The 24,733-nt window shown below is 51.3% G+C and overlaps 8 protein-coding genes across 8 annotated transcripts; 3 read left to right on the top strand and 5 right to left on the bottom strand.

Moving 5' to 3' along the window:
- Positions 1-310: 310 nt before the first annotated feature.
- On the bottom strand, positions 311-1,485 carry adhA_1 (5'-hydroxyaverantin dehydrogenase; the record flags this gene model as incomplete). Its single annotated transcript, XM_014685298.1, has 4 exons — positions 311-340; positions 402-929; positions 1,051-1,361; positions 1,419-1,485. 4 exons carry the CDS (start codon positions 1,483-1,485, stop codon positions 311-313), a joined length of 936 nt encoding a protein of 311 aa, XP_014540784.1.
- Positions 1,486-2,295: 810 nt separating this feature from the next.
- TSF1_1 (Transcription factor 1) lies at positions 2,296-4,749 on the bottom strand (the record flags this gene model as incomplete). Its single annotated transcript, XM_066131473.1, has 7 exons — positions 2,296-2,642; positions 2,704-3,002; positions 3,058-3,149; positions 3,204-4,120; positions 4,179-4,296; positions 4,355-4,509; positions 4,590-4,749. The coding sequence occupies 7 exons, from the start codon at positions 4,747-4,749 to the stop codon at positions 2,296-2,298; spliced, it is 2,088 nt and encodes a 695-aa protein (XP_065987775.1).
- Positions 4,750-5,155: 406 nt separating this feature from the next.
- On the bottom strand, positions 5,156-7,197 carry G6M90_00g094170 (uncharacterized protein; the record flags this gene model as incomplete). The annotated part of the gene is made up of 6 exons (XM_066131472.1): positions 5,156-5,397; positions 5,452-6,144; positions 6,205-6,273; positions 6,332-6,497; positions 6,550-6,714; positions 6,769-7,197. 6 exons carry the CDS (start codon positions 7,195-7,197, stop codon positions 5,156-5,158), a joined length of 1,764 nt encoding a protein of 587 aa, XP_065987654.1.
- Positions 7,198-7,715: 518 nt separating this feature from the next.
- Positions 7,716-9,504, top strand: hgd (Homogentisate 1,2-dioxygenase; the record flags this gene model as incomplete). Its single annotated transcript, XM_014685295.1, has 7 exons — positions 7,716-7,826; positions 7,878-7,900; positions 7,959-8,133; positions 8,197-8,799; positions 8,861-9,023; positions 9,073-9,195; positions 9,254-9,504. The coding sequence occupies 7 exons, from the start codon at positions 7,716-7,718 to the stop codon at positions 9,502-9,504; spliced, it is 1,449 nt and encodes a 482-aa protein (XP_014540781.1).
- Positions 9,505-11,907: 2,403 nt separating this feature from the next.
- G6M90_00g094150 (uncharacterized protein) lies at positions 11,908-12,809 on the top strand (the record flags this gene model as incomplete). Its single annotated transcript, XM_014685294.1, has 2 exons — positions 11,908-11,914; positions 11,974-12,809. 2 exons carry the CDS (start codon positions 11,908-11,910, stop codon positions 12,807-12,809), a joined length of 843 nt encoding a protein of 280 aa, XP_014540780.1.
- Positions 12,810-13,645: 836 nt separating this feature from the next.
- On the top strand, positions 13,646-15,156 carry mtr_7 (N amino acid transport system protein; the record flags this gene model as incomplete). The annotated part of the gene is made up of 3 exons (XM_014685293.1): positions 13,646-14,343; positions 14,406-14,840; positions 14,955-15,156. 3 exons carry the CDS (start codon positions 13,646-13,648, stop codon positions 15,154-15,156), a joined length of 1,335 nt encoding a protein of 444 aa, XP_014540779.1.
- A 1,304-nt stretch (positions 15,157-16,460) lies between these two features.
- dauP (Rhodomycin D methylesterase DauP) lies at positions 16,461-17,351 on the bottom strand (the record flags this gene model as incomplete). Its single annotated transcript, XM_014685292.1, has 1 exon — positions 16,461-17,351. The coding sequence occupies one exon, from the start codon at positions 17,349-17,351 to the stop codon at positions 16,461-16,463; it is 891 nt and encodes a 296-aa protein (XP_014540778.1).
- Positions 17,352-20,865: 3,514 nt separating this feature from the next.
- On the bottom strand, positions 20,866-22,068 carry G6M90_00g094120 (uncharacterized protein; the record flags this gene model as incomplete). The annotated part of the gene is made up of 3 exons (XM_014685291.2): positions 20,866-21,295; positions 21,391-21,552; positions 21,605-22,068. The coding sequence occupies 3 exons, from the start codon at positions 22,066-22,068 to the stop codon at positions 20,866-20,868; spliced, it is 1,056 nt and encodes a 351-aa protein (XP_014540777.2).
- Positions 22,069-24,733: the final 2,665 nt, after the last annotated feature.

The following is a 24,733-nucleotide window of genomic DNA, read 5'->3' as shown; positions in this document are numbered from 1 at the left end:
AACTATATTAAATACCTCTGAATTAACTGATTCACCATGACGACTGTCTTTAATCCCATGGAATTTCGCATTCAATTTCGAGTAAAGTAGCCCAAACAAGACAACAACACACGGCAGTATTGCTCAAAGATGGAATTTCCTCCGTACCAATGCTACCGTATTTCTGACAAACTACTTGCATGGTGCTAATACCTAGCTTTCTCCAACAGTAGCCAGGAATCTTATATGGTAAAGGTCCATCTCGCCAGCAATATTCAATCTTTTTGATGCCTTCGTCCACCATCGTCTCAAGCTGGCAAGTGCAACCTACCTACAGTTTGCCTTTACCCCAATTCTCGCCCTGTTCAGAACTTGTTCAGCATCAAATGGTCCGGGGGAGCAGATTGCAAGCGCCTACTTACCATACCCAAAACTTGCTGGCCGCGATTCAACGCCCTTGCCGGCTCTTCCCCGAGCCACTGCGGCTCCAAATCATCGATGCCCTTCTCGATGTCATATCCCCTCCCGCCTCCGACGAAAACAGCCCTGCCATTGTGTTGCTCGCCCGTTGCCAGCTCGCAGATGATTCGCGCCACATCCGCGGGCTGATTCATGGGCAACCCCGCCGCCTCCCACGCCCTCTTCACATGGCCCAGCATTTGGGTGTCGGTCGCCCAGGGACAAACCACGTTGATGCGGACATTGAATCTGGCAGGCGTGTACAAGCGCAGGCCGCGCATAATGCCCAGCACGCCATGCTTGGAGGCCGAATAGGCAAAGAGCCCCGGCGACTCCTTGAAGCCGGCAACCGACGACAGCAGAATGATGGACCGGGAGCCTCCGCGTCCCTCTGCTGGTCCCTGCGGCCGCAGGTATGCCAGTGCGATCCGGGTAAAGTACAACGAGCCCTTCAGGTTGATGTCGAGAATATCCGCCAGAGGCGTTGGAACCTGCGGCACAGGGTTAATACCGTTGGCAAAAAAACAACAACGCTGCTCGCCTCAAGGCATCCGCTGTCAGGCAAAGCACATTGGGGGTGGTAAGCCCGTTTCCAGGCCGGACAAGACTTACGGTTCTGACGCTCTCCAAGTCGAGGCTCTCTGGCTCAAACCAACCCGCCTGTTCGCCCACGGCGGCACAGCAGATGGCGATATCCACGCGTCCATGGGTTTTGATGGCTGCGTCAAAGAGATCAAGCTGCGACTCGTACTTGCTAATGTCGACTTTCACAAACTGAATGCTGCCGGTGCCGTCTCCCGCATTTGCAATGAGGGCATTGTTGTATGAGCGAGCTGCGTCTTCGTTCCAGTCGCCGCACACAACGTGGCCGCCTGCTCGGTATAATGTAGAAACTGTTGCGGCCCCAATGCCCTGGGCACCGCCTGTGCATGCGTTTAGTGTCCTGTTGTATCGCTATTCATTGACGCATCGTGACTTACCTGCGAGTACGACCACCTTGTCTCGAACCGAAGACAGATTCAGCGAATTTAATGTTATCTCAGTCATGTTTCTATGTTTGCAAATAGGAAAAATGAAAAGAAGTTCATGAAAAGAAGTCCATTCGAGTTCCGATGGTTGGTTCGAGGCCTCTCCGTATCGTTATATGAATACTGCATCAACCTTGTAGGCCAAGCATGCTGCGCGGTCTTGCCTACATGGGGGATTATCAATCAGATGAGCACCTGGCTCCACCCCTCCCTCTTTCTTTGTGTTATCAATCAATTGATCCCGATGGCCCGATGGTTCAGTTGGGGGAATTTCCCGACCGTTTTCTGGGGGTTTGGGGGGAGTAGCCGAATTCCCGGGGGCGCCCTGAAGAATTGCGGCGCCGTCGGAGGGTCTGGGGTCCTTTCGGCCGAAGTCCGAGCACTTGAGCCCTCGCCCCGTTGAAACATTGATGGTTCAGTATCGATGTCCTCACACGCAACAACGGCATAAAAGGCACAGACGAAATGGTAAGCTAATATCAGGTAGGCATTGGCCACGTGGAGCTGCTAGAGAAGAGCACCCAAGAGCCAGCTTTGAGCAAATCTCTTTGGATTGGTATTTACCAAGTGGCCGGTCCTTAATGTCTATTGCTAATATCCCCCCGGCTATTGACAGTAGCCAACTTGTTGTTCCTTTGAAGCCGCCGAGCTTACCGTCCTCAATATAAAAAATCGCTGCAAACCCTCAAGAATGTCGGGGCTCCATCATATACACAGCATCTAATGCTGGCATCTATGCGTTTCTAGTCGGGCCAATATGCCGCAAGCAAGTGTAGAGTCGTAGGCTTAAACCACGGGGCTACAATGCGCAGTGCTACGAAAAGTCATGCTACAAGAGGAGCTTGAGAGACTGCAGCGAGTCTTCACACTGGACCTCGATCCTCTTGACCAAATCGAGAGCCTCATTCTTCTCAATCAACAAATGCGCCACGAGCCAAAAGTTGTATGCATTCCTGTGCATGCCAGAAGCCCGCCACACGTCCTGCCGAGTATTAGCCCGGACCGCCAACCACGACGAGCGCCAGCGCTTGAGCGCGTGTCGCGCCGCCGCCGTGATTTGATCAACGCCCTCGGCCCACGCGGGCTGCTCAGACGCCGGGTTCTGCCGCCGCTGGCCCATGGCGGCGCCTAGAGGACGACGCAGGAGCATGTTTGTACGTATAAAGACGTAGAGCACTGTTGGCCCCCTTGTCAGCGACACGTGCCAGGTCAGCCGAGGAAGAACGAGCGAGCTTACAGTGAATCGTCAGGAACAAATCCACAACGGTGCGGGAGCCATAGTTGACACAAGACTCCACGTCGCACTGTCGCTGGGCGGGCGGGGGGTTCGACTGCTCCCGGAACAGCTCTTCAAAGGCTTCGGCGGTCGTTGAGCCGCGGCGGAAGCGGAAGTTTTCTTCGGCAAAGGGGTGCTTTGCATTGAAGACGGCGTTTTCGCACGGGAGGTCGTGCTCTAGCTCGGAGAATGCGAGCTTGCACGGATAATTCGAGAAGAAGAGAAATGCGCAGTCTAGCAGCCGTATCATGATGATTGTGCTTTGCAACAAGTCAGGGCTAGCTTAAAAAGGGGGGGTACAAAAAAGAGACTCACCGTACTTGCGTCTCTTTGCGAATCCACAACTCTTCAGAGATTCGATCCTGCGGGAGGTGTTGAACCTGCGTCAATCCTGATTTCCGCGCAGCCTGTGCACGTCAGCTTCCGACCCTCTAGTGGCAAGGTTGTGCGGTCAATCCAACCTTGACAAGCTCGCAGAAGCGAGTTTCCATGGCGCGGCTTTTGTCCTGCCGCGTGCCGGCCCAGTATTGCACCGTCGTGATCAGGTAGCCTGCCTGGATCTGCTGGAACTGATGCCAATCCAACTCGCTGTGGGTCGACTCATCCGAGGCGTGCTTGATTTCATGGGCCGCGGCAAACACCTCTGCCGAGAAGATGACCAGCTCGGCAATGTTGAGAAGCTTGCGCGCCGCTAGACGCTCGGCCTTGTCTTGAGAATACATGGCGCCAAGGGCAATGACGGAAATGAGCAGCTCCGTTGGCACAAGCTCCGTATCAAAGGAGGGGGGGTGCAAGACTGGGCCGTTGGGGTGCCAGTTGAGGAAAAACAAGCCGACAAAGGCATCTATCTTTGGCTGGCAGCACAGAAACCCGATGATGGCGGTCATCTCGTCCAAGGAACTGGGGTGGAGATGAAGTTGTTGGGCAGTGTGCAACAGGACGTCTCGCAACGCGGTTATTTGAGGCGTCTCGGCCTTGCTCTCCTGACCCAGGGCAGGTTGTTGAAACATGTTGGGGACATTTTCACGGACGAGCCAGACCAAGTCCCCTTCGTCGACGTCGTTCATCCATGGCTGCGTGGTGCCAAAAGGTCCGGTCCAAAAGTCTGATACTGAATTCAGCAGTAATTCAAAACCCTCGGACGGCCCAAGGCTGAGGTGAAGCTGGCTTCCAACATCGGCAAGACCCTCGTAGTCCAACGATGGATTCGAGCGAGGCGCTTGCGGGGGGGCACCAACATCTCCCGTCTCGTCATGAAAAAAGGGGAGGTTGAACTGTTCTGTGAAACTTTGGGTGCCGTTGTCAAGAAGGGCCTTGATGGATCTTGCATCGCTCGCAGAATCGGCCGTCTGGCTGTCGTCCGCAGCGCCTTCTTCGTCTAGCTGGTATCAGCAACATTCGCGAGACAGACATTGATGGATGCGGGACTTGCGCACCCGTGGTACTTGCCGGCCGTTGCGGTCGAGCGATTCGGGAGGTGTCGCAGGCCAGATTCCTCCTCCGACAGCCATTACAGGGCGTGCCACCTTCGCATCGCAGCTTCGACGCTGTGCACTGGGCTCCGTGTCAACAGGGGAACGAATCATGACCACACCGGCTGCTGTGAACTGACCGCTGCGCAAGCTCGCCGACGCCTGCCTCTCTGGCCGCCTTTGGGGATCTCGCGGTCGCCCCTCGTTCCGCAGTTATCGTAGTGATCCCGCAGACGATCACTCCTTACGAACCTTTGGCCACAGTAGAGGCATGAATACGGCCTCGCACCGGTATCTACGCGCGCGGGTCAGTGAGAGATGCCGAGAGAAGGCACCATGCCATGATTGATGAGTAACGACGGACGCGGCACGTACGACTCAGGGCGTGTCTCCGCAGGTGATCAGGACGGGAAAACTCCCGGGCACAAGTTGAGCATTGGTACGACTTCTTGACAGCAAGCAAGACGTCATCACCACCAGCCTCGCCGGGGGAGACTGGCGAGCTGCAGTTTTTGGAACCAGTCTGCATGGTCATTTTGCAATGATCTTGCGCTGGAAGGAATGCTGGAGCTCGCCAAAAGAGAAGAGTCTGGCAGTTTTTCGACATGGACGTCGTCGGTTCGGATACGGATTTGATTCCGACGTCGCACGTAGGCAAGCCCCTGGTCCAATGCGTTAATGCCCCACCTTTATGTCTCATCGCTCTCTTTCTAGTCTCAAGTAGGCTTAGCGGCTTGGTCTTCACCCCAGTTTCTCCAGGTACCCCGCATGCGCAAATGCCGTCCATGCGCCTGATTCCTATTCGATTCAACATTGAAGAAATTGCATGTATTTGCCTGCTTAAGCTTACCTAGGTACGTAGTCTACAGTCTAGAAGCCGTCAATGGGGTCAGATGAGCCCACGCAATGCACACCAAGCCAAAAATGCCACGCTGCGTCTTCTACAATACGCTCTTTTCCAACGGGGTCGCATCCGATGTCGGTGTCGGTGCCGGCGAGGGCAAAGGCACCGTGGGGAAATCTATCTGATCATCATCGAGATAATCCACGTTGACGGCCCTGTCCTTTTCCTGCTCTGTCCATCCATCGCCAATCCAGCTGCTCACACTGCCCTTGCCGTACCGGTATTCGAAATCTTCCCAGCGCGGATGAGCAAACACTTGCATGGCGTGTAGAGACGAACCTGGCTTTCATGTCAGTACTGTTCATCAGATTGGTTGGGCGTACAGAAGCTCACCAGGCCAAAGTGCGCTGATCCTCCCGTCATATGTGCCGCCCTTGTACCAGCTGCGGCAGTGCAGCGTGAAGACTGTCTTGTCGAAATACGCATCGCAGTACTTGGTGAAGCGTTGGACGGCCTGTTTTTGAGGAGCCATGGCGACAATGTTGTCTCGCTGCATCTTGGCCACGCACATGGTCATGTAGTCCATGGCCTTTTCGATAAGCAGGAGCAGGTTGCCGGACCCCAAGGACCCGTTTGGTCCCAGACTCACAAAGAAGTTGGGGAAGCCGTCTGTCGACATGGAAAGGTACGTCTCCGGAACGGCCTCCCACCTCTCTGCCAGTGACTGGCCTTGACTGCCAATGATGGGGAAGCGAGGCATGAATGAGGTGTCAAAGCCGGTAGCGCACACAATAGCATCGACCGGGTGATGCTTTCCGTCTTGTGTCTGGATGCCCGTTTCATCGACCTGGACTATTCCTTGCGTGATGACGCTGACCTTGTCGTCGGTGAGAGCTTCCAAGTAGCCCGGGCCGGGAGTCAGCCTGCGGCATATGGGCGGGAACGAGGGGATCAGAGTTTCTGCCAACTCCGGCTTCTTCTCGAGCCTTTTTTTCATGGCCTCGGTGAACAATCCCACGGCCCCAAGCTGCTCGGGCGTGTCTCTGATGGTGGATCCGTGGACGGACTGGAGTTCAAGCTCAATATCTGGGCGGCGTGTTAGTGGACAACATGTTTTCTGACCAAATAAGTGGTGGACGGCGCTACTTTTTCGAAACTCTTGATATACGGATTTGTCCGCCTTGAACGCGGCCTTTTCCTCATCGGTAAACGTAACTGTTTCTGTCTCAGCTTCCTCTTCCAACGGTTACTTCTCGGCCAAAGTAGGGCTTACAGTTGTCAATACCGCCTCTACGCTCATCTATCATTGCTCGAGCAAAAGTTGGCGACAGCCAGGTTTTCCCTCGGATGTAATGGTCAATGTGCGAGACTTTCGGCAGCATCGCCGGCAGGATTTGTATTCCGCTCGATCCATTGCCAATCACGGCCACTCGTTGCCCCTAAAAAATCCATGAGCGCGGCCGAGAGAAGAAGCAGCCAGGTGTCAATTACCTTGTAATCATAGGACTCATCCCAGGCCGCGCTGTGCAACAGCTTTCCCCGGAACTTGTGCAAGCCGGGAATATCTGGCCAATTCCACGAGTTCAACGCACCGGTAGCAGAGATGAGCACATCGCATTTATCGGTGTATTCAGAGTTTTGAACCAAGTCTCGAATCTGTCAAGTGTTATCTTAATTGCTGCATGACGGTCGATGAGACGATTCGCTTACCTTCAGCGTCCATTTGGATTCTTTGCTGTCCCAGACAGCGCCGGCGACCTGCTGGCGGAGTTTGATGTATTTCATGCAGTCGTACTTTCTGGCAACCCTCTTCCAGTACCCATGTATCTCTTGAGATGACGCGTAGAATTGGGACCACTCGGTGTTTGGTGAGAAAGTGGCCTGGTACACGTGGGCAGGTATATCGCAAGCACAACCTGGGTACCGATTCTCGAACCAAGTACCCCCAATATCTTCGTTCTTCTCATAGACTGTCAGGGACAAGTTTGGGATTCTTTGGGGGAAGCGGATCGAGGCAAGTATGCCCGAAATGCCTGCGCCGATGACAACCACACGAATTGGGCGATAGTCATCAATGGAGCGGTCCGCTAAGAAGCTCGCTCCGCCGTCGTTTCCATTTGTATCTTGTGACTCCGTCATAATGGTAGTCGTTTTGGTAGAAAATAGAGACGTCGGGAATAGTGGAATGGAATGGCGAGATGGGATGAATTAACCATCGAGAGGACTTTCATGGCCAACCCCGTCTTCTTAAGGAAGTTGCTTCGGCCGTCGGTCTCAAGTTTTGCCAAGGCTTTGCCTTCGGAAGTGAGGTGGGTCGATTAGAAAAGCAGGCCCAAATGCTAACATTGAAACCTTCAACGTCCCCGACTCCTTCAGCCTTGGAGATCGGCGGGTCTAGACATGGGGGTTGGAGATTGTTCGGAAAACCCCCCATCCCAACCCCCAAATAGCCCGCGATACCCCCCAAGTATGGAGCAGAGCATCCTACCTTGAATAATTGGCGTAATTGGTACACCGCCAGACCCTCTGTCAGTTCTTGCTCTATTATTTCACCCTTTGCATACATCCCAGATCACTTCGATTGCTGTAGCCGAACGACAAAGGTGTAAGTATTAGACGCATAACAAACCAACACTGCTCTTCATTCTCCAGTCAAAATGGCTTCTGCTACGAAAAGCAATGAATATCAACAGATATTCCATTGGGCGGAGACTCAAAAGAACGGGGCGATACCGTCTTTCCACACCAGGAAGAGTGACCCCTACCAGGTATGACTCGTGTAAACTTTGAAGAGAATGGCAACCACTCACTGCTACTAGTACCAAGCGGGCTTTGGGAATTCGTATGTTGCCAGATGAAACACTACGCCTGTTGCTGCATGTGCTAAGCTTGTCAAACAGATTCTCCTCCGAGGCTGTTCCAGGTACATTGCCCCAGGGCCAAAATAACCCGCGCCATGTGAGGTTCGGCTTGTACGCCGAGCAAATCACGGCGACGGCCTTTGTGGCGCCACGACATGTCAACAGGAAGGCCTGGCTCTATCGTGTCCGCCCTGCCGTCGCCCATGACGCATTTGTAAGAAATTCATGCTTCAACAGTGTTACCTGCTTGCCTGCTGGGGCTGATGCTCGATTTCAGGTCGATATCCCACAAAACGCAGCCGCCGAGTCCAATTATCTGCTCAGCAACCCCAAGGTCCATATTTCTCCATCTCAGCTCTCCTGGACTCCCATGGATATCCCAGACTCGGGCTCGATTGACTTTGTAGCGGGCATCAGATCCATTGCCGGATCTGGCGAGCCGACCCTTGGTGAAGGGCTCGCGATCCACGTATACACTGCCAATTGCAATATGACCCAAACGGCCTTTGTAAATGCTGACGGAGACTTTCTGATTGTCCCGCAACAGGGCGCCTTGGATGTACAAACTGAGTTTGGCAAAATGTTTGTCCAGCCCGGCGAGATTGCTGTCATCCAGAAGGGAATCCGGTTCAGAGTCGAGCTTCCCGACGGGCCATCCAGAGGCTACATGCTTGAAATTTGGGGCTCGAGTTTCGAACTGCCAGAGCTAGGTCCGCTTGGTGCCAACGGACTCGCCAATGCGCGCGACTTTTTGACGCCCGAGGCCTTTTACGAAGTCAAAAAGGAGCCTTGGGAGATTATCTTCAAAGTGTGTGGGAAGCAGTTCAAGTGTACTCAGGACCACTCGCCATTCGATGTTGTTGCATGGCATGGAAACTATGTAGGTGTTGTGAAGTTGTTTACCCCCCCGTTGAAACAAGGTTCTCGCTGACACGCGCGAGGTCCCGTTCAAATACGACCTGACAAAGTTTGTCAATGTTGGCTCCATCTCGGTCGACCACATTGATCCCTCCATCTTCTGTGTCCTGACTGCCAAGTCTCGGAATCCCGCCGCGCCACTGGCCGACTTTCTCATCTTTTCCCCGCGCTGGGACGTGGCATCCCGTACGTACCTCCCGGGCCAATGCTATCCTGCGAGTCTAATCATGCGTAGATACGTATCGACCACCGTATTTCCACCGCAACTCTGCCTCTGAGCTCATGGGGTTGATCTACGGAGACTATGGCGGCCGCTCTGACGACTTTCGCCCTGGCAGTATCTCTTATGAGTGTGGAAGTACGTCTTGTCTTCGAGGCATGACACGAATTAAGCAATGCTAACGTGGAGATTGCAGTGGTGCCGCATGGAGTAGCATATGAAGAATTCAAGCAAGCCACTGAATGCGAACCGCCATTAATGCAGATCTCGACGGGTTCAGTGGCCTTTATGTTCGAGTCGAGCCGGGCCTTTACAATTACCGACTATGCTTGGACAAGTGATAAAAAGCACGAGCACGAACCTAGATTATGGAACGATCTAGAAGACCACTTCTCGGCTCACCTTGAAGAAGTAGAGAAATTGCTCGCCGAGACGAAGGCTAGATAGAACGACGACAATGATGCGTGCACTAGCAATGAGGGTGTCTTTTCATTGGTATCCTAAATATGCAATGCTTTTTCTACTCGTTAGCAACACTTTGTATTATTTGAGGCTTAATACTGGATTCTTCCAAAGCTGGTCGTGCGGCTAGAACGAAGCGCAATTCTCGGTCGAGCACCAACAATACCAAGTATGAGTCATTATCAAAATATTAATACTCTCGGTGAGCATAGAGTATTTTTGCAGCGTAATCATCAACCCAAATCAGATAAGGAAACGTCCTGTAAGCGAGAAATGGATCTTAAGTGCAGTATACAGAATCGCCATGTGCGATTGTACAAGCGATCCAGGAGTGGTCGGGATATTCCCCCGCCAAACCTGGTCAAGTGGCTCGGAGTTGTAGACTGTTTACCGGGGGCAAATTTCGTGCACTTCGTCTCAATGGCATTCCAAAGATCCTAGGGGTGGCATGAGTGCAAGAAATCCGGGGCAGCCTGAACTTGCTTAGAACCCATGGGGGTATTTCCGAAGCTCCAAAATTACGGGTTGCCAAGCCCCGATGCTAAATACCGACGGCTCTGTTTCTAGACTCACTGAACCTTTCGTGGACAAGGGGCACATGGCTTTTGTTTATCGTGACGCCATCCGTCTTTCGCGGTGGTTTTGGATGTAGTGCCGGTATTCCATACATTCTTGCGCAGGTCATCGAACAGGGCGCGGATCCTATACGTGCCAACGTTTTGTAAACTTGATGATAATTACGCTGTGCGTCTTATTTCCTACTTTTGATTACAACCGATGCCAAAGTACCGGTCACCTTTCTACTCGTCACTTTTGGGGTCGAGCCCTAGTTCTGTTTTGGACTCGACTCACCGGCACTTTTTCACACTCTTCCTTTAGGTCGATCTGGGTATGGCCTCGTGGCTGCATTTACGAGCCCAATGATTCGTATGAGCATGGCCCTGGTTTAAGCCTCGTGTGGGTAGTCAGCATCAACATCAGATCCCCGATTCTGCTTGGTAATTCACAAGGATTCGGCGGCAATGGTTACGCCAAAGGCAAAGGCATTTGGCCACTTGTTCATAGATTTCATCGCCAATCGATGTATGCGGACACCCCATTTTATTTTCAAGCCGACTAGGTCATAGCCGTGAGCCACGCTGAAACATTTGGCATCCAGGTGGCCTTCGCTGCTGCTACATTGAACACTTGTCTTGATTTCTGTAATAATGCATAGGGACCGAGTCAGGGCACACAATAAAGCTATTTAAAGTTGTATTATTAAAGCTGGCTAAAATCCGGGAAATACTTTACGACCAATCAGAATTCGCAAAAGTCATGCCCGTGTATGCATCTCCTCAGAATATATTAATATTCAAAACAATTCATGCGACTCCTGTCATGCTCCCGCTTTTTAATGCTTCGTCTTCGCTTCCACCCTTACGCGAAGACGAAATATCAATAGTGGGAGCGTAGCACGAATAGGCATTATTTATGCGCATGAGCCTCGCTCTATAACTGCATTTTTCGTTATGCTTTGCTTGTCGTTGCAGGGGGGTGAGAGCGATGCCTGGAGAATAACGGCAATGATAGAAAACGCAAAACCATGTCACCAGCCCCCCCTAGTAACTGGGAGCCAGGGTGGCGATACACGTAATGTCAATCAAGAGGTCAACTCTACATTCTACAAGTGTCCTCAGCCAGGCGGGCACATCTCAGTGCTCGGAGTTCCCAAGACTGTGGACCTCTGTCTCGAAAGCCATGATGGTTAATAGCCTCCACTGTCCAGATACATCACCAAGGCATGAACATGTATAGGGTATATATCCAGGCCTACAAAGACTGTTATGCCGCAAATCGACTCCATACAGCCATGACTAGCAAGAGGGAGCGGTATTGTCAAGACCCTTCCCATGTCCAATGCGCGCGGATCTAGACTAAAAAGTTGCGTACAGACACAGAGTTCGCTCAGATTCATGTGCGATCATGCGCATATTGGTGTTGTTGGAAGGCGATTAATTTACCCTGAAGAACTGTCGACATGACTTTATTGTGCTATGCTCTACGTGCAGGTGATACACGCATTGTAGCAAATAGATTAGAATAGGCAATGCGTGGCATGCGGAATCAGACCACACCAGAGTAATGCGATGACGGATGTTCAGCCGACAGCCACAGATCTACAAACATGGAGCGGGCATGACGATATATGAATCTTAAAACAGAAATGACTCAAGTATTGTGCAAGAACATGATAACTGTCTAGATTAGAGGTATATATAAGGCAACTTCCGACTCTCCTCCTGGTATTGTGTCCAAGTCACAAGCAGTCTGATTCTTTCTATACCAAGGTTTTAACAGCATTATTACAATACCACCACCGTTACCATGGTTCGCCCTAGCTTTATTATGTCTAGTCAGTACTCCTACGGTTCATGTATGATTTATCAAGCAGCTAGCTAATCCGAGAACTAGTCGCCTTGGCTGTTCAAGGCATTCAAGCCGCTCCTGCGGTGCGAAATAACAATATTGAACGGCGCGACAGCGTTATTCAGCGGGCTCAGAATCTTCCAGTTAGTTATCCCGGTGGATATAAGAAGCGGGATAACAGCCGCCCGTCTGACAATTCTGTGAACAAAAAGGACAAACCAACGCTAGCAGCGGAATCTACTAGCAGTTCCGGGAGCGACAATGGCAGTACAGCGCCGGCAGCGAAACCTCCTAGTAACCCCGGCAGCAACATTGACAATAAAACGCCGCCAGGGGAATTTCCTGATTGCTCCGACAGCACAAGCGGCAATATAGCGCCGGCTAAGAAACCTTCCAAGAACCCTGTGACCGATCAGGATGGTACGAAGTTGCCTCTAAATGGTGCTGATAACTCCGGCAGCGAAAAAGGCAGTACAGGGTCGGCTACCGAACCTTCCAAGAACTCTGGGGGCGACAAGGGCATTAAAGCGTCGGCTTCGAAGTCTCCTAATAACTCTGTGGCCGATAAGGATAATGCGAAGTCGCCTCTAAATGGTGCTGATAACTCCGGCAGCGCAAATGGCAGTACAGGGCCGGCTACCGAAGCTTCCAAGAAGCCTGGGAGCGACAAGAGCAGTACGGCGCTGGCTGCGAAACCCACCAATGACTGTGACCAAACGGGTAATAAGTCGCCGACTCCAAATCGTTTTAATGACTCTGGGAGTAAAGGTGATGGCACGACGGCTCAGGCACGTCCCACATCTGTTCCCGAAGCGGACGTCGACCCGAGACCGGATGAATTCTCGGATCAAGAAAAGGCCACTGATATCAGGAGAAGGTAGAAGAGCAGGCGGCAAGGGGGCAGAAAGAGAAGGCTTAGCGAGAGGGTTAACGCGGACCGACCAAGTTCAACACTAGTCGGGAGGGTCAAGAATTTTGTAAGCAGAACTAAAAGATTGGAATAGTTGCTTGGGATGCAATTTTACAAGTAACTTTGAGGTATGAAAGGTCCTTGGTTTACACTGAGGTCTTGGGAGACGGGGGCTATTTAAAAATACAAAAAAATCGGTGAGGATTGCTGGCGGCTATTGCTTAAAGCCCAACTCTGGGCTCTCGTGATGGCTTTTTTTGTTCTTGTGTACTTGACCCTTTGTTGTCCGATGCTTGTATCCAGGCCCAGCCGTGTGACATTATGCAACGCCAGATTCAGCAAGGCTCTGGGAAGGGTTAGGATGCAACTGAGGCCTGATGGCGCGAAACAGGATTCGTTGACATTGGCCATCTCTTGCGCTTCGAAGGATTAGTGAAAGGGTGAGTTTTTGGCAGAGCGGCGACGGATATAGTCGATACCGTCCAATGTTTGTCCCAAACACCGCCAACTACCAGACTCATCTCGCTACAGAGTGATGAGTTCCACCATGGTGGAGCTTGCTCCTTGCACAGGTGGCCTTCGCATATTGATTGGCATGAATGTTGCAGTTGTGCTGCCAAATGCGTCAATCGGTCCCCCCTCACCCCTGGCCTGGCACGACATGATGAGATGGGCGCCAAGATGTCAACATTGAACCAGCGGTTTGCCGCAACGTCAAGTTGCACACGTGTTTTTCTCGCTCTCGAAACCAACCGTCTTCATCTGCGGCAGTCCGATCGCGTCTGGTCTGGTTGAGCGCATCCCGCCATGGCAGCGTCTACCACGGGCAAACAACACCCGCTTCCATCCAGCAAGCCGGGCAGCGAACCGTTGGACGTCTTCGGCCAAGAAGACCACCATGACATCAAATACAAGAGGCTCTCGTGGCCGTTGGTCGCCGTCCTCATGATTGCCGAGATTGTCTCCAACGGCATGCTCTCTCTGCCCTCGTCGCTGGCCGTGGTCGGCATGGTGCCCGGCCTCATCATCATCGTGTTCCTCGGCGTATTCGCCACGTATACGTCCCGGCTGCTGGTCGAGTTCAAGCTGCGCCACCCCGAGGTGCACACCATGGGCGACGCCGGCTACATCATGTTTGGGCCGGTAGGCCGCGACGTCATGGCCTTTGGGACCTGCTGCTTCTCCATTTTCGCGTCGGGCGGCCAGATGCTCTCTGGCCAGATTGCCCTGGCCTCGCTGAGCGAGAACAAGCTGTGCCTGATGCTGTACACGGGCATCTTTGCCGTGCCCACGCTGCTTTTCTCGCTGCCGAGGACGTTCCACGGTCTGAGCTGGATCTCCATCGCGAGCGTTTTGAGCATCTTTGTTGCCGGCGTCGTCGCCATGGCTGCCGCGGGCATCTCGCCGGATCCGAGCAGAACCGTCCAAGTAGCGGTGCCGTCCAACTTTTACACTGCATTTATATCCATCACCAACCCGGTCTTTTCGTTTGCCGGTCACTTCATGTAATTTGCTCCATTCTGCGAAGCCTCCTGTTTTCACAGCACTGACATTCCTCCGGCGACAGGTTCTTTGTTCTCATGTCGGAGATGAAGGAGCCGCAGCACGCCATGCGCGCGGCCTACACCCTGCAGTCCTTTGCCACCGTTTTTTATGCCGTTTTTGCCGGCGTCACCTACGGCTATATTGGAAGTACCGTCCAGTCGCCTTCCTTCTCATCCCTGTCTCCTCGCTGGCAAAAGCTATGTTGGGGGCTTGCCTTGCCGAATCTTCTGCTTGCCGGCTCTCTGTTCGCGCATACAGCCAGCAAAGTCATCTTTGTCAGGATTTTTCGCCATTCCAAGCATTTGCACAGCCACACATTGCTAGGTTGGGCAGTCTGGATCTCACTGGTTCTGCTCACCAACGCCTTGGCCTTTTTGCTCGCCGTCGGCGTTCCCATCTTCAACTACTTGATCGGAATCGCTGCATCGCTCTTCGCCGCGTGGTTTACGTACGGCATGTAAGTCGTGTAAACTCTATATCATACACATCATCTTGGCTCTCTCGTCCGTCCAAACTCGTCCCACCATTCAAGTATTGTGAAGTGTCCTGCTAACGTCAATTCTTTTTGCAGGGCTGGCATGTTCTGGCTGCACGACTCATATCACTACGGTCCCGGTTTCTATGCTTGGCGAAAACAATGGGGGCAAGCTCTTCTCGCAGTGGCAACAATTCTGTCCGGCGCTTTCATATGCGTTGCAGGCCTTTATGTCACCATTCGTGCCATTGTCGATGCCTATGCCGGCCATCAGCTCCCTCCTCCATTTACCTGTTAATGTTACAATAACCTAAAAGAAGCTAAATAGCGTCAATATGATGGAGACTTTGCATATCGAGAAATCGTTGATATGGAAGATGACTTTGACGTGTTATACTCGAGGGCTCTATGAATTGACGATACTCTGACGACGGGCACAAATGCATCGCGACTGCCGGAGTGTTCTTCAGAAACTGGCATTGGTACCCCTGCAGCTTTTGACACGCCCATTCCCGCCCATTTGCCAAAAATGGGACGCGTCCTTGATTTGAGGGAAATGGATAGGGCATTGAGATTGAGTATAGCCGAGCCTGTGGAGAAAGAGTAAACGAAGCGGCGCTTCCAAGAAGGCGGCGACGGAGAAAGCCAGGACGTGAGCCAGATGCTGCAGGCTGCGGGCCACTGGAGAAGGCGACTCTCGTCATAGATATGGCGCTTTCGGGCTGAAGAGCCGTTGGCCTCGATTGCTGGAGCGCCGTACTTACCAAGCAACTCTCTTCATTCACTCCAGACACGGCACAAAGACGTCTGGCGATGAGAACGAATTCCCGGCGAACCCCGAAACTTTTATCCGTCGTGGAGAACCTGATGGCGAAAAATTAAGCTCAAAGTTACCACTTGAAGACTGCAGAAAACACTATCCCGCGATAGGAGGAAATTGAATTGGGCCGCTCAGACTCTCGCAATATTGGTGATTGCATAGCCTGGGTTGGATACGCGGGATGAGGAATGTCACGACTTTACTAGAACAGGGAAAAGGGCAATGTCACTCCCACCAGTGCCTCTTACAACTAAACCTGATGGACCTTTAAGTTGTAGATTCTCTGTTTCGTCACCGGCTCTGTCCAAGATGTCTGGTAGCATCTCAACATGTCATGGGACTGCTCGCAGGGTCGAGACCTCTCTGCACGGTGCCAATACCCGCGGCAGACGGGTGAGGAGAAAGAAGGCTGGCGATAGATCAAGAACAATCTGGAGGAGCCACGTATATTAAAGGACCATTGAAGCTCATCTCAGACTACATACAGGAAGTAACCTAAAATCTTATGTTTCGCCACTGATATGCTTCTCTTGTGGCTGTACACCTTGGTATAAATAAAGCTCATCAGTCATTTAGGCCTTGAGAAAAACCACCATTGTCTTGGGCGTAATCATCGTAGGATTCTTCAGTGGAGCTATTTATAAGATCGTTCTCCGTGGTGAGGCTGTTGGACGACCAAGGAATAGAGCAGAGGGGAAAGCGGATGAGGTCGAGGTGGCGTGACGAGGGCAGGGTAATGGGCGAAGAACATCAAAGGTTCAATTTAATCTAGAATAATCCAACTAGACACAAGTACTAGCAATTGCACGTACAAATCTAGACCATTCTCGCTTCGGCATCTCGTGCGCCATGCTTTCAACAACAACCAATTTGGACCCTTTGATTTCCTCCTTCAAGACATCGGCGTGCACCAGTGGAATATTCCGATCCTCCCGGCCATGCACAATGGTGGTGGGACACTTGACATTACATAGCAATTCCCTTGGCCAGCGTCCGGATACCGCCGCGCTCTGGTTGAAAATGCTCTGCACACTATTGCCCTGCCTGGAGATGCGCGCAAACTCCGCGGCCTGTCTCCGGTACATGTCCTCCCGCTCACGGCCTTCGTACCTGCGAAACGAAGTACAGTCGACACAGAACATGAGAAAGTCCAAGACCATCTCTTGATTCTGCCAATCGCTGGGAATAGGCGCCTTTGCGAGCTGAGCGCCGAGCTCGGGGTTCAACTGCGGGAGGGCGTCTTGGGTAGACGGCGACGGGCCAACGGGACTTGATGAGAAGAGAGAGAGGCTTTTCACGCGCTGCGGGTGCTGAGCAGCAATCATCCATGCGATGGCGCCCCCGAGACTGAACCCGGCGAGGTTGGCGGACTCGATGCGCAGTTCGTCGAGAATAGCGACGGCATCGTCGCACAAGTCGTTGATGGAATAGTGAGCCGCTTCTCCGAGGGGGAAATTGGTAGACCTGCCAGTGTCTCGGTAGTCGAAGCGGATGATGAAGGAGCCTCCCAGCTGTTCATCCACCATTGAAATGAAGTCGTCGTGCCAACACAACATTGACTGCGCTCCACCAGAGAGCAGCAGCAATGGCGTCGCTTCACTGCGACCAAATGTTTGGTAGCACACCTTCACGCCGCCCGGCCGTGTCAGAAACTGTTCTGGGTGAGCTTCCATTGTTGAACCAAGGCGGGTTGCTCTGAGGATGGACTGGTTTGTATGGAACGGGCTGGTTTACGAGGCCATACCCCCATTATTTATCAAGTCTAGTATTGGACCCTGCTAGCCCCGATGAGCAGGGTTGACCCAAAAGTCGATTCATGGCACAGTCATCCGGAACGGTTCATGCAGATGACTCACGCGGAATTGTTCATGCAGATGGCCTTTACGAAACCCACTACGGTCCGACCCATGTAGCTTCACCTGTCCCGGGTAACCGGAAACATGGATAGTTTTCAAGTCAGGCAGGCTCTAGCTAGTAATGACGTGAGTTTTCCTATCCCTGCCATTGCCGATATTGCCGTCGCATGTCGCCTCTCTGGAAATTGACTTTTGTACAAGTGGTGGCTCCGAGGTTGCGTGTTATGGAGATATATCGGGCACCTGGGGCCTGCGATTTGAAAGGATTACCCGCCTTTGGAACTCTTAAAAGAGGATCGCCGTCTGTGGCAATTACATTTGATACCTGGCATAATTTAGGAAGGACAAATGCTGTGAGTCATTTCATGACATCAATTGATGGCTTCGAACGCGTCGGATGGCTGTGGAAAAGTTTGTAGCGTCCGAGGAGTTCCCATCGCACGTGGCTTCCAAAAAAAAAACCAGCACCACCCGGGAATTGCTTATTCAAAGTCTTCCACGTGGGCTTCTCAAGCTCCGAAAGCGAACAGGAAGAGGCTGACTCACGACGTAACCTGCACTGCCAGGTTCCCAAGTCGTCGACACTCTCTCAACAAAACCAGCTTAGAATGACCCCAGGAAGACGGCAATGTTACCGACAGCAAAGGAACGATTATAATGATGATAATTCCACGCAAGGCCCATATGCAAATAATGCACGTGCAGGGGACTCAGCATGGAATCTTCATTAACGTTGCAAAGTCTCATTGTTCCACCGTATCTGTCTCTGGATCAATTAAGCCATCGTCCAAGAAGCATCGCCGATGATACTGATACCAATTAGCTAATCAATTAGTTATAGGCGTCGTCTGTTCGTCGACGTCCTCTTAAGCGTTGAATTGGCGTACCATCTCAAAATCCACAACCATGACCCTCTTGCCAACGAGGCGAAAATTTTCTGGCCGTATATCGTTTGGCAATACGCCAGACCCGGCGATATCAGTCAAAGGTATGGGCACCATTGGAATACATTCACCTCTGGTGTAGCTCCTGCAGGACTTGCCCTGCCTTCGCGACTGACATCTGAGAGCCACAGCCTCGCAACTCCATCATGATAGCACTCACCGCAGCACGTGGGGACTATAACCCCTTGAAGATATCTAATCTGATGCTGTGTTGACTTCTCATTCCATATTCCTCATCCCAGTCGTCCTTGCATACCTTTAAAACAAGGCGAGATGACAGACTCCATTCGGAGAAGAAGTCATTAGTCAAGCCACGCACTGGCAACCGAAGTAATCAGCACGCCATGCCGATAATCTGGCCTATAATTGATGGGAAACTTTTAAAAGGGGAAAGATTGCTGTAATCGTCTTTTGTCTTCCCAGCGGTTGCTCGAATACGGCAAAGTCGAAACCAGAGCTGTGTCGAACCCAACGTTGGCAGTCTTTACTACACTAGGACAGCATACCAGCGTACCATGGTATCTGTAGGCAAGACTGAAGCTGTTGGATTGAGAGCAGTACTGAATAGCCCAACAGGAGGTGGCTCTAGAGGCTAGGGAAGCCCTCGATGGTTCAAAGGGGAGCTGGAAGAATGCCGGAGATGCTCCAATCGCGGCGCTTCAGTAAGGATTAGATGAAGCATGTCGATAAATGCCATGCTAAGAGGTGCTGCTCAAAGTTGCTGCCCGATGATTCTGGAATATGATTGTTGCGTCAAAGCTTGAAGCCACTTGCTCAGGGGTGGCCGGAGTGCGGCTCTCGGACTATTGGCCGACATCTAGAGTCTTTCGTCAACCAGTTGACGTCTGCGCCATGTACTTCAGTAGTATCAAGATTGTGTTCCCGGACCCTTTCCAGGTCTCACTGAATCCAACATTTATAGGTGGATATTTTAAACAACATGGAATCAGATACCGTGCTTGATACAATGCTAGATCTTGTATCAGCTCACCCGTAGCCCAACTTCTTTTCTTTAGCTGTGGAGGAGAGCGAGATTCAACAGAGGATCAGCGACTGGCACGGTAAAAATAAAAGAGGTAGCGGTTAGAAACAAGTCCTTCTACACCCTCCAGGCAGCAAGTTTATTACTGTATAGTGCCATGTGCCGCAGGTGTGTTCCGCACTTGACGTCTAGATCAAATCACCCACATCGTTCAGGAGGGAGACGACTGTGTCGATACCAAGGCTTTCTTTTGTAAATTCTTCGGCCTTGTCAATTACACTGCTATTCCATTCAATCAGAAGCCGAATATCGCAGACTTTAGAAATCTTGACTTCGTTATTCTGCAGATGTTACACAGATGACACGTTGCCATGAAGGCACGGGCCGAACCTTAAACCCGACGATAATTACACAAGGGCTCTAATCATGCGACCTAGGGCAAGGTCCCTTACCGCTTCTTAATATAAATAAAAGGTTTTCTGCTATTAGGGCCTCAAGGAAAACTAGGGACCTTTGATATTAAAGCAAAGCATTCGCTGAATATGAACACTGTTCTATGCCCCTAAACGCAGGCCCTTGTCGCAGCAGAGTAGGATCTGGGTAACCGCGAGTATGATCAAATGATTACTTTCGCTTTTCCCAAGTTGCCCTAACTAATCCCGCTGTTTGGGCAATTATGAGTTCCATTTGTATGATGTAACCCTGGCTAAAGAGAGTGCTGACATTGGTGCTAATTGGGCGCTAAATGGTCTCGACCTCAGGTCATAGAATGCAAGAGACAAGCTTCAGGGGTCAGCAAGTTGCAAACATGCGTCATCATCTGCTTGATTGGTAGAATATCGCGCAGAATGATGGGCGCGATGACCACATCATGGACGCTTTCGATGGATCCGCGCGACAATGGGCCCTCTGTGTTGGAGTTCAATGGACTAGCACCAGAGCCTTAGGGTTATGGAGAGGGCTAGAATTTCACTCAAGGTTATCGATGTCGAGTCTTTGGGTTTATCTGGTTAGTCGTGCTGTATATAGCGCCGAGCGGCCTGGTGGTGTACCGTCACCATCAATGCCGCCCATGTGCTCATTGTCGAAATGAGCATCACTCCGCCTTGAATAGGAAAAGGTGCCATGCAAGTAGAATTAATTATTAAAAAAAAAGAAAAAAAAGAAAAAAAAGAAAAAAAAGAAAAAAAAAAGAAAAGAGACTAGACTAGACTAAACTATTATTTGACTATGGCGCTGTCATGGTCCACAAAGACCTTGACGCGAAACACAAAATCCACACGCAATAACAAAAAGCAAAACGGAATAACAAAACAAAAAAAAAAGACACAAAATCTGTTGGGTATATTCTCGAGAAACAAGAGGAAACAGAGACCGCCGCCACCATAAACAAAGCGCCAGACGCCTAATTTCCCCCCCAGACAGTTGGCTTATCGAACTCGACGTCGGGCAAGGCAGCCCGAGCCTGCATCGCGCGAGGACCTTTGGCACCAAAGGCATGCGCCTTGTGGTCCCAGCAGGAACCAACAGAGACATCCTCGCAAAAGTGGTAAAGAACCTTGTCGGGCATGTGGCAGAAGGATCGCTCATGGACAGAAACAAGACTTGGGCCCGCGGAACTAGAGCTGTCGCACAAAACCTTGGCCGAGTGGGCAGCACGGTAAGACCGGACGGATTGAGTCTTCATGTCGGCAGATCTCTTGCCCTTGTTCTTCTTGTCCTGCTCCTTCTTGTCCTTTTCATTGACCCTGTGCTCCTGCTCATTGTCGCCGTTGAAGTACTTGGGGCCGCGGTTGTTGAAAAAGGCAAGGGCGGTGTTGTTGTGCTGGCAGTAACTAAAGAACACGCCGTCTTAGTTGATGTTTATTTGGGGGGGTTACAAGAAAGCAAGACGAGATGGAATGCCGTTAGAAAGACTTGATAAACATACTAGGTCGCATTGTTTCCATTACCGGCAAACCCCTTAGCAAACTCGGGGAAATGGATTCGAATGCCGGTCGAGTAATTGTTCTTGTAGCCATCAAAGCCCAACCATGCGCAAAGAAGCTTGACAGAACCGTTGGTGTGGTGAGCGTCAATGTCGGAAAAGTACCTATTTCTATTAGTACTGACATACGGACGCGGAGGAGAAGTTTGTATCGTACCATGCCTTGTTGCAAGTGTGTGCCCAGTTTCCAACCCATGCATACCTGTCTCCGCTGGGGTATGTGACACTGGCAGCAGCGAGGCAAATGGGATTGTCCTGACCGAGGAGCATCGCGTAGGCGGGCTGCTTCTTGATTTTTTTGACCACTTCCACGCAGTGATCTTCTCCGTCGCCACATTTAGCCTGCTTCTTGGTCTGGCCTATCTGCGTGCCATGATTGTCGAAAACCACTATTTTGGGGGCGCGTCCTCCGGCACCCCGCAGAAGGTCATATCCTTCGTTTGCCCCGGCACCATCCAGGCCCAGCTTGAAGCTGTAGATGATGTTAGTCGGATCGAATATTAAGGGCCTGGGCACCGTCAAGGAGATGGCGCCCATGAGGGCGGCGCCGATGGAGAACCCCCCGCCCACCATCATGGAAACCAGGCTCCCCATACCGACAACGGACCAAACAAACGCCATGATTAGTTGCCTGCTGGGACTGATGCGAGACTAGTATAATCTGAGCGGCGGTGTGGAGGTAGAGACGATATCACGCACTGATGGAATCTGCATACGTGGTGACTAGCAACTAGCAACGGCGGCGTGGCAAAGGAAAAGGTAAGCCGAGTTGCAGTAGAGCTACTGTTTTTTCACCGTGGGATATGGTGTGCCTGTGGAAAAGAAGTGAGGAGGAAGGTGTGGGAGGTTGAACAGCACTTTATAGTAAAAGCCTGGGGGCTCCAATCACACCTGGACACCAAGAACAAACGAGTTTGTGGTGAGGATGACGACTTCAAATGTTCCCAATTAGGGTAGGCGTGGCTGTAAAGCTTCGTTCGGGGTGATTGTGTCTGCAGAGTACAACTAAGACCTTGCTTAAAGTTTCATCAACAGTCTAATGTTGTAGTCCAGACTCACTTGGAATAAGCCTGCGTGACAGATGGAGAATCTCGAACGAGTTGCGGTATACGACACACCCTTACCAATGCACATTACAGTCCTTTCCATCATTTTCAACAATTTGAGCTTGCTATGCGCTATTTTCGATGGCAAGACTAACTTAAGCCTAACCGTACATGCTAATAAAACTTCCAGTGCCATCTCCTGAGCCCGCTACAATGACTGTTGCCGAGAGACAACGTGTTATTCCGGCTAGACAAAGTGTGCCGGTGTTTTTTCCAACATTGATGACACAATCCCAACCAGAAAAAAAAGCAATCAGTAGCCGAAAGTTCCGTCAATTCAGTCTTGGTTCTGGTCCGGTCAGGGGTGGAACAACGCGTAGGCAAGGCTATTACGGCTACACGAGGCCCGAAAGGGAGTTAAATGTCGTCACGCTGCTGCTCGACGAAATCTAGACTTCGTTACATGTCCACGCCGTGCCACTACTGCAGCTGGCCCAGTGGATAACGTGCTATGTCATGCAATAGATATCGTTTCGTTCTCTACTGCCGTGTATACCTGCCTGAGCTATTCAGAATGAAGTTTATTCATACTCTGTTTCTCTCGATTTAAAATTATTGCTTTCTTCAATTGACTCGGGGGCCGAGGGACAAGGAAGGACTCAGGGGGCGAGTAGGGATCTGTAACGCTTGCTGTTGTAGCCGCCGAACAGAAGATCGCGTTGCGCGTTGCGCGTCAGACGCTCCGCCATTTCAGAGCCATAGATTTGAACCACATGAGCGAGTAGCTAATAGATGATGACGCGATTATAATAGTTCCGTCATTGGTGGCTAGCACCAAGTCAAGCGCAGGCTATGGATCACATTGGTCGGCAGTGACAAGCGTGGATCATCCGTACAAGCCTGCCGTAGACAGGGAAGTCGTGAAACATCTACTAGTTTCACCGAAAGGGCCTACAATACTAGCTGCACGCTCACCGTCACCGGAACTAGTCGAGGTTGGCTAATATTTGCGACCAGGGTTAGCCCGCTGCACGAACTAAAGCCACAACATCATGATTTCGCAAAACAAGACACTCTAGCCGGATAGCAAGGAGTACCTCTTCTATCCAGGTGGCATCATGGATGGCAACCAAAACAAGTTCATCGCTCATGCCATTAACTTTTATTCTCAAGGCGTGACGTGCTCATTCATTCTCCAGAATTCTAGAAACTCATTGGTGCAGCCCGAAATGGATCAACAAGAATTAGAGCCTGGTTGCACAGATTTGAAAGATTGCGCGTTCTCAATTATGTTTTGCGTGCTGCCTTCATGTCTAATCTTGTACTCAGCTTCCTCTGTGTTCACATTATCTTCTGAACACGTATCCTGCAAGAGCTGAGAAGATCAATGGGAAGATTACAGTCACATGACCAATGTCATAAAAACTTATGGTGATAGTAGTAACCTCTGTTTCAATCGTAGCTTCTACTGGTCAAGACTGTTTGAATCTCGCCACACCAATTTTAACAAACGCTGCAACAGGTAAATGCACACAGGCCGTTTTGAGCCGAGGACTCACACGTGCAGCAAGAAATACGCATCCCGAAAGACAATGAATTCCATTTCGGGTCGGAGTCATGTCTCTTCCTGGGATAGACTTCACCTTGGGCCTAGCAGAAAGGTTGCACAGGAAACTCAAGGAGTTTGCAGAGTCCAGCTTGCCAAGTTTCCTATCCAAGTAGCATATCATGACAGCATCAAATGTCTTTGTCACCTCAGGTACAACCATGCTGGCGGGGAGAACTACGTTGAGCATCCTGATGCTATAAGGAAAGATGCTGCCATGGACCCCCTCGATAAAAATGCTTGCCTAACATGCTCTACTACACCAGGGAGAATTCTCCAGAGGCCTCAAAGATCCCTACCTAACACGGGCTATGACGGGGTAACTAAATGGCAACGAGACTTGTCCCGGTGGCGCGTATTTTCCGCTGAGACCAGCCGATGCCTATGGAAATTCGTCGGTCTCGCAGATGTACGCCGAAGATCAAGCTCAAGCAGCACGGCCGCCTGCTCTATATTCTCGCTCGCCGAAACCGGGATCGTAATAGTAGCTGTAGAGTCGGCCAATTCGCCGGGCGTGATGACAGTTAGTTGTATAGCTGAAACGATGGGCTATTCCGAGATCCCGGCCCATGAATGTTTTATATATCGTCAGGTGGTGATGACACTCTTTAGAGTTCAAGTCTTGCCACACAAA

Source organism: Metarhizium brunneum, chromosome 6, assembly GCF_013426205.1.
Source record: "Metarhizium brunneum chromosome 6, complete sequence".
Lineage (NCBI taxonomy): Eukaryota > Fungi > Ascomycota > Sordariomycetes > Hypocreales > Clavicipitaceae > Metarhizium > Metarhizium brunneum.
This window is presented reverse-complemented; position numbering and strand designations above follow the sequence as displayed.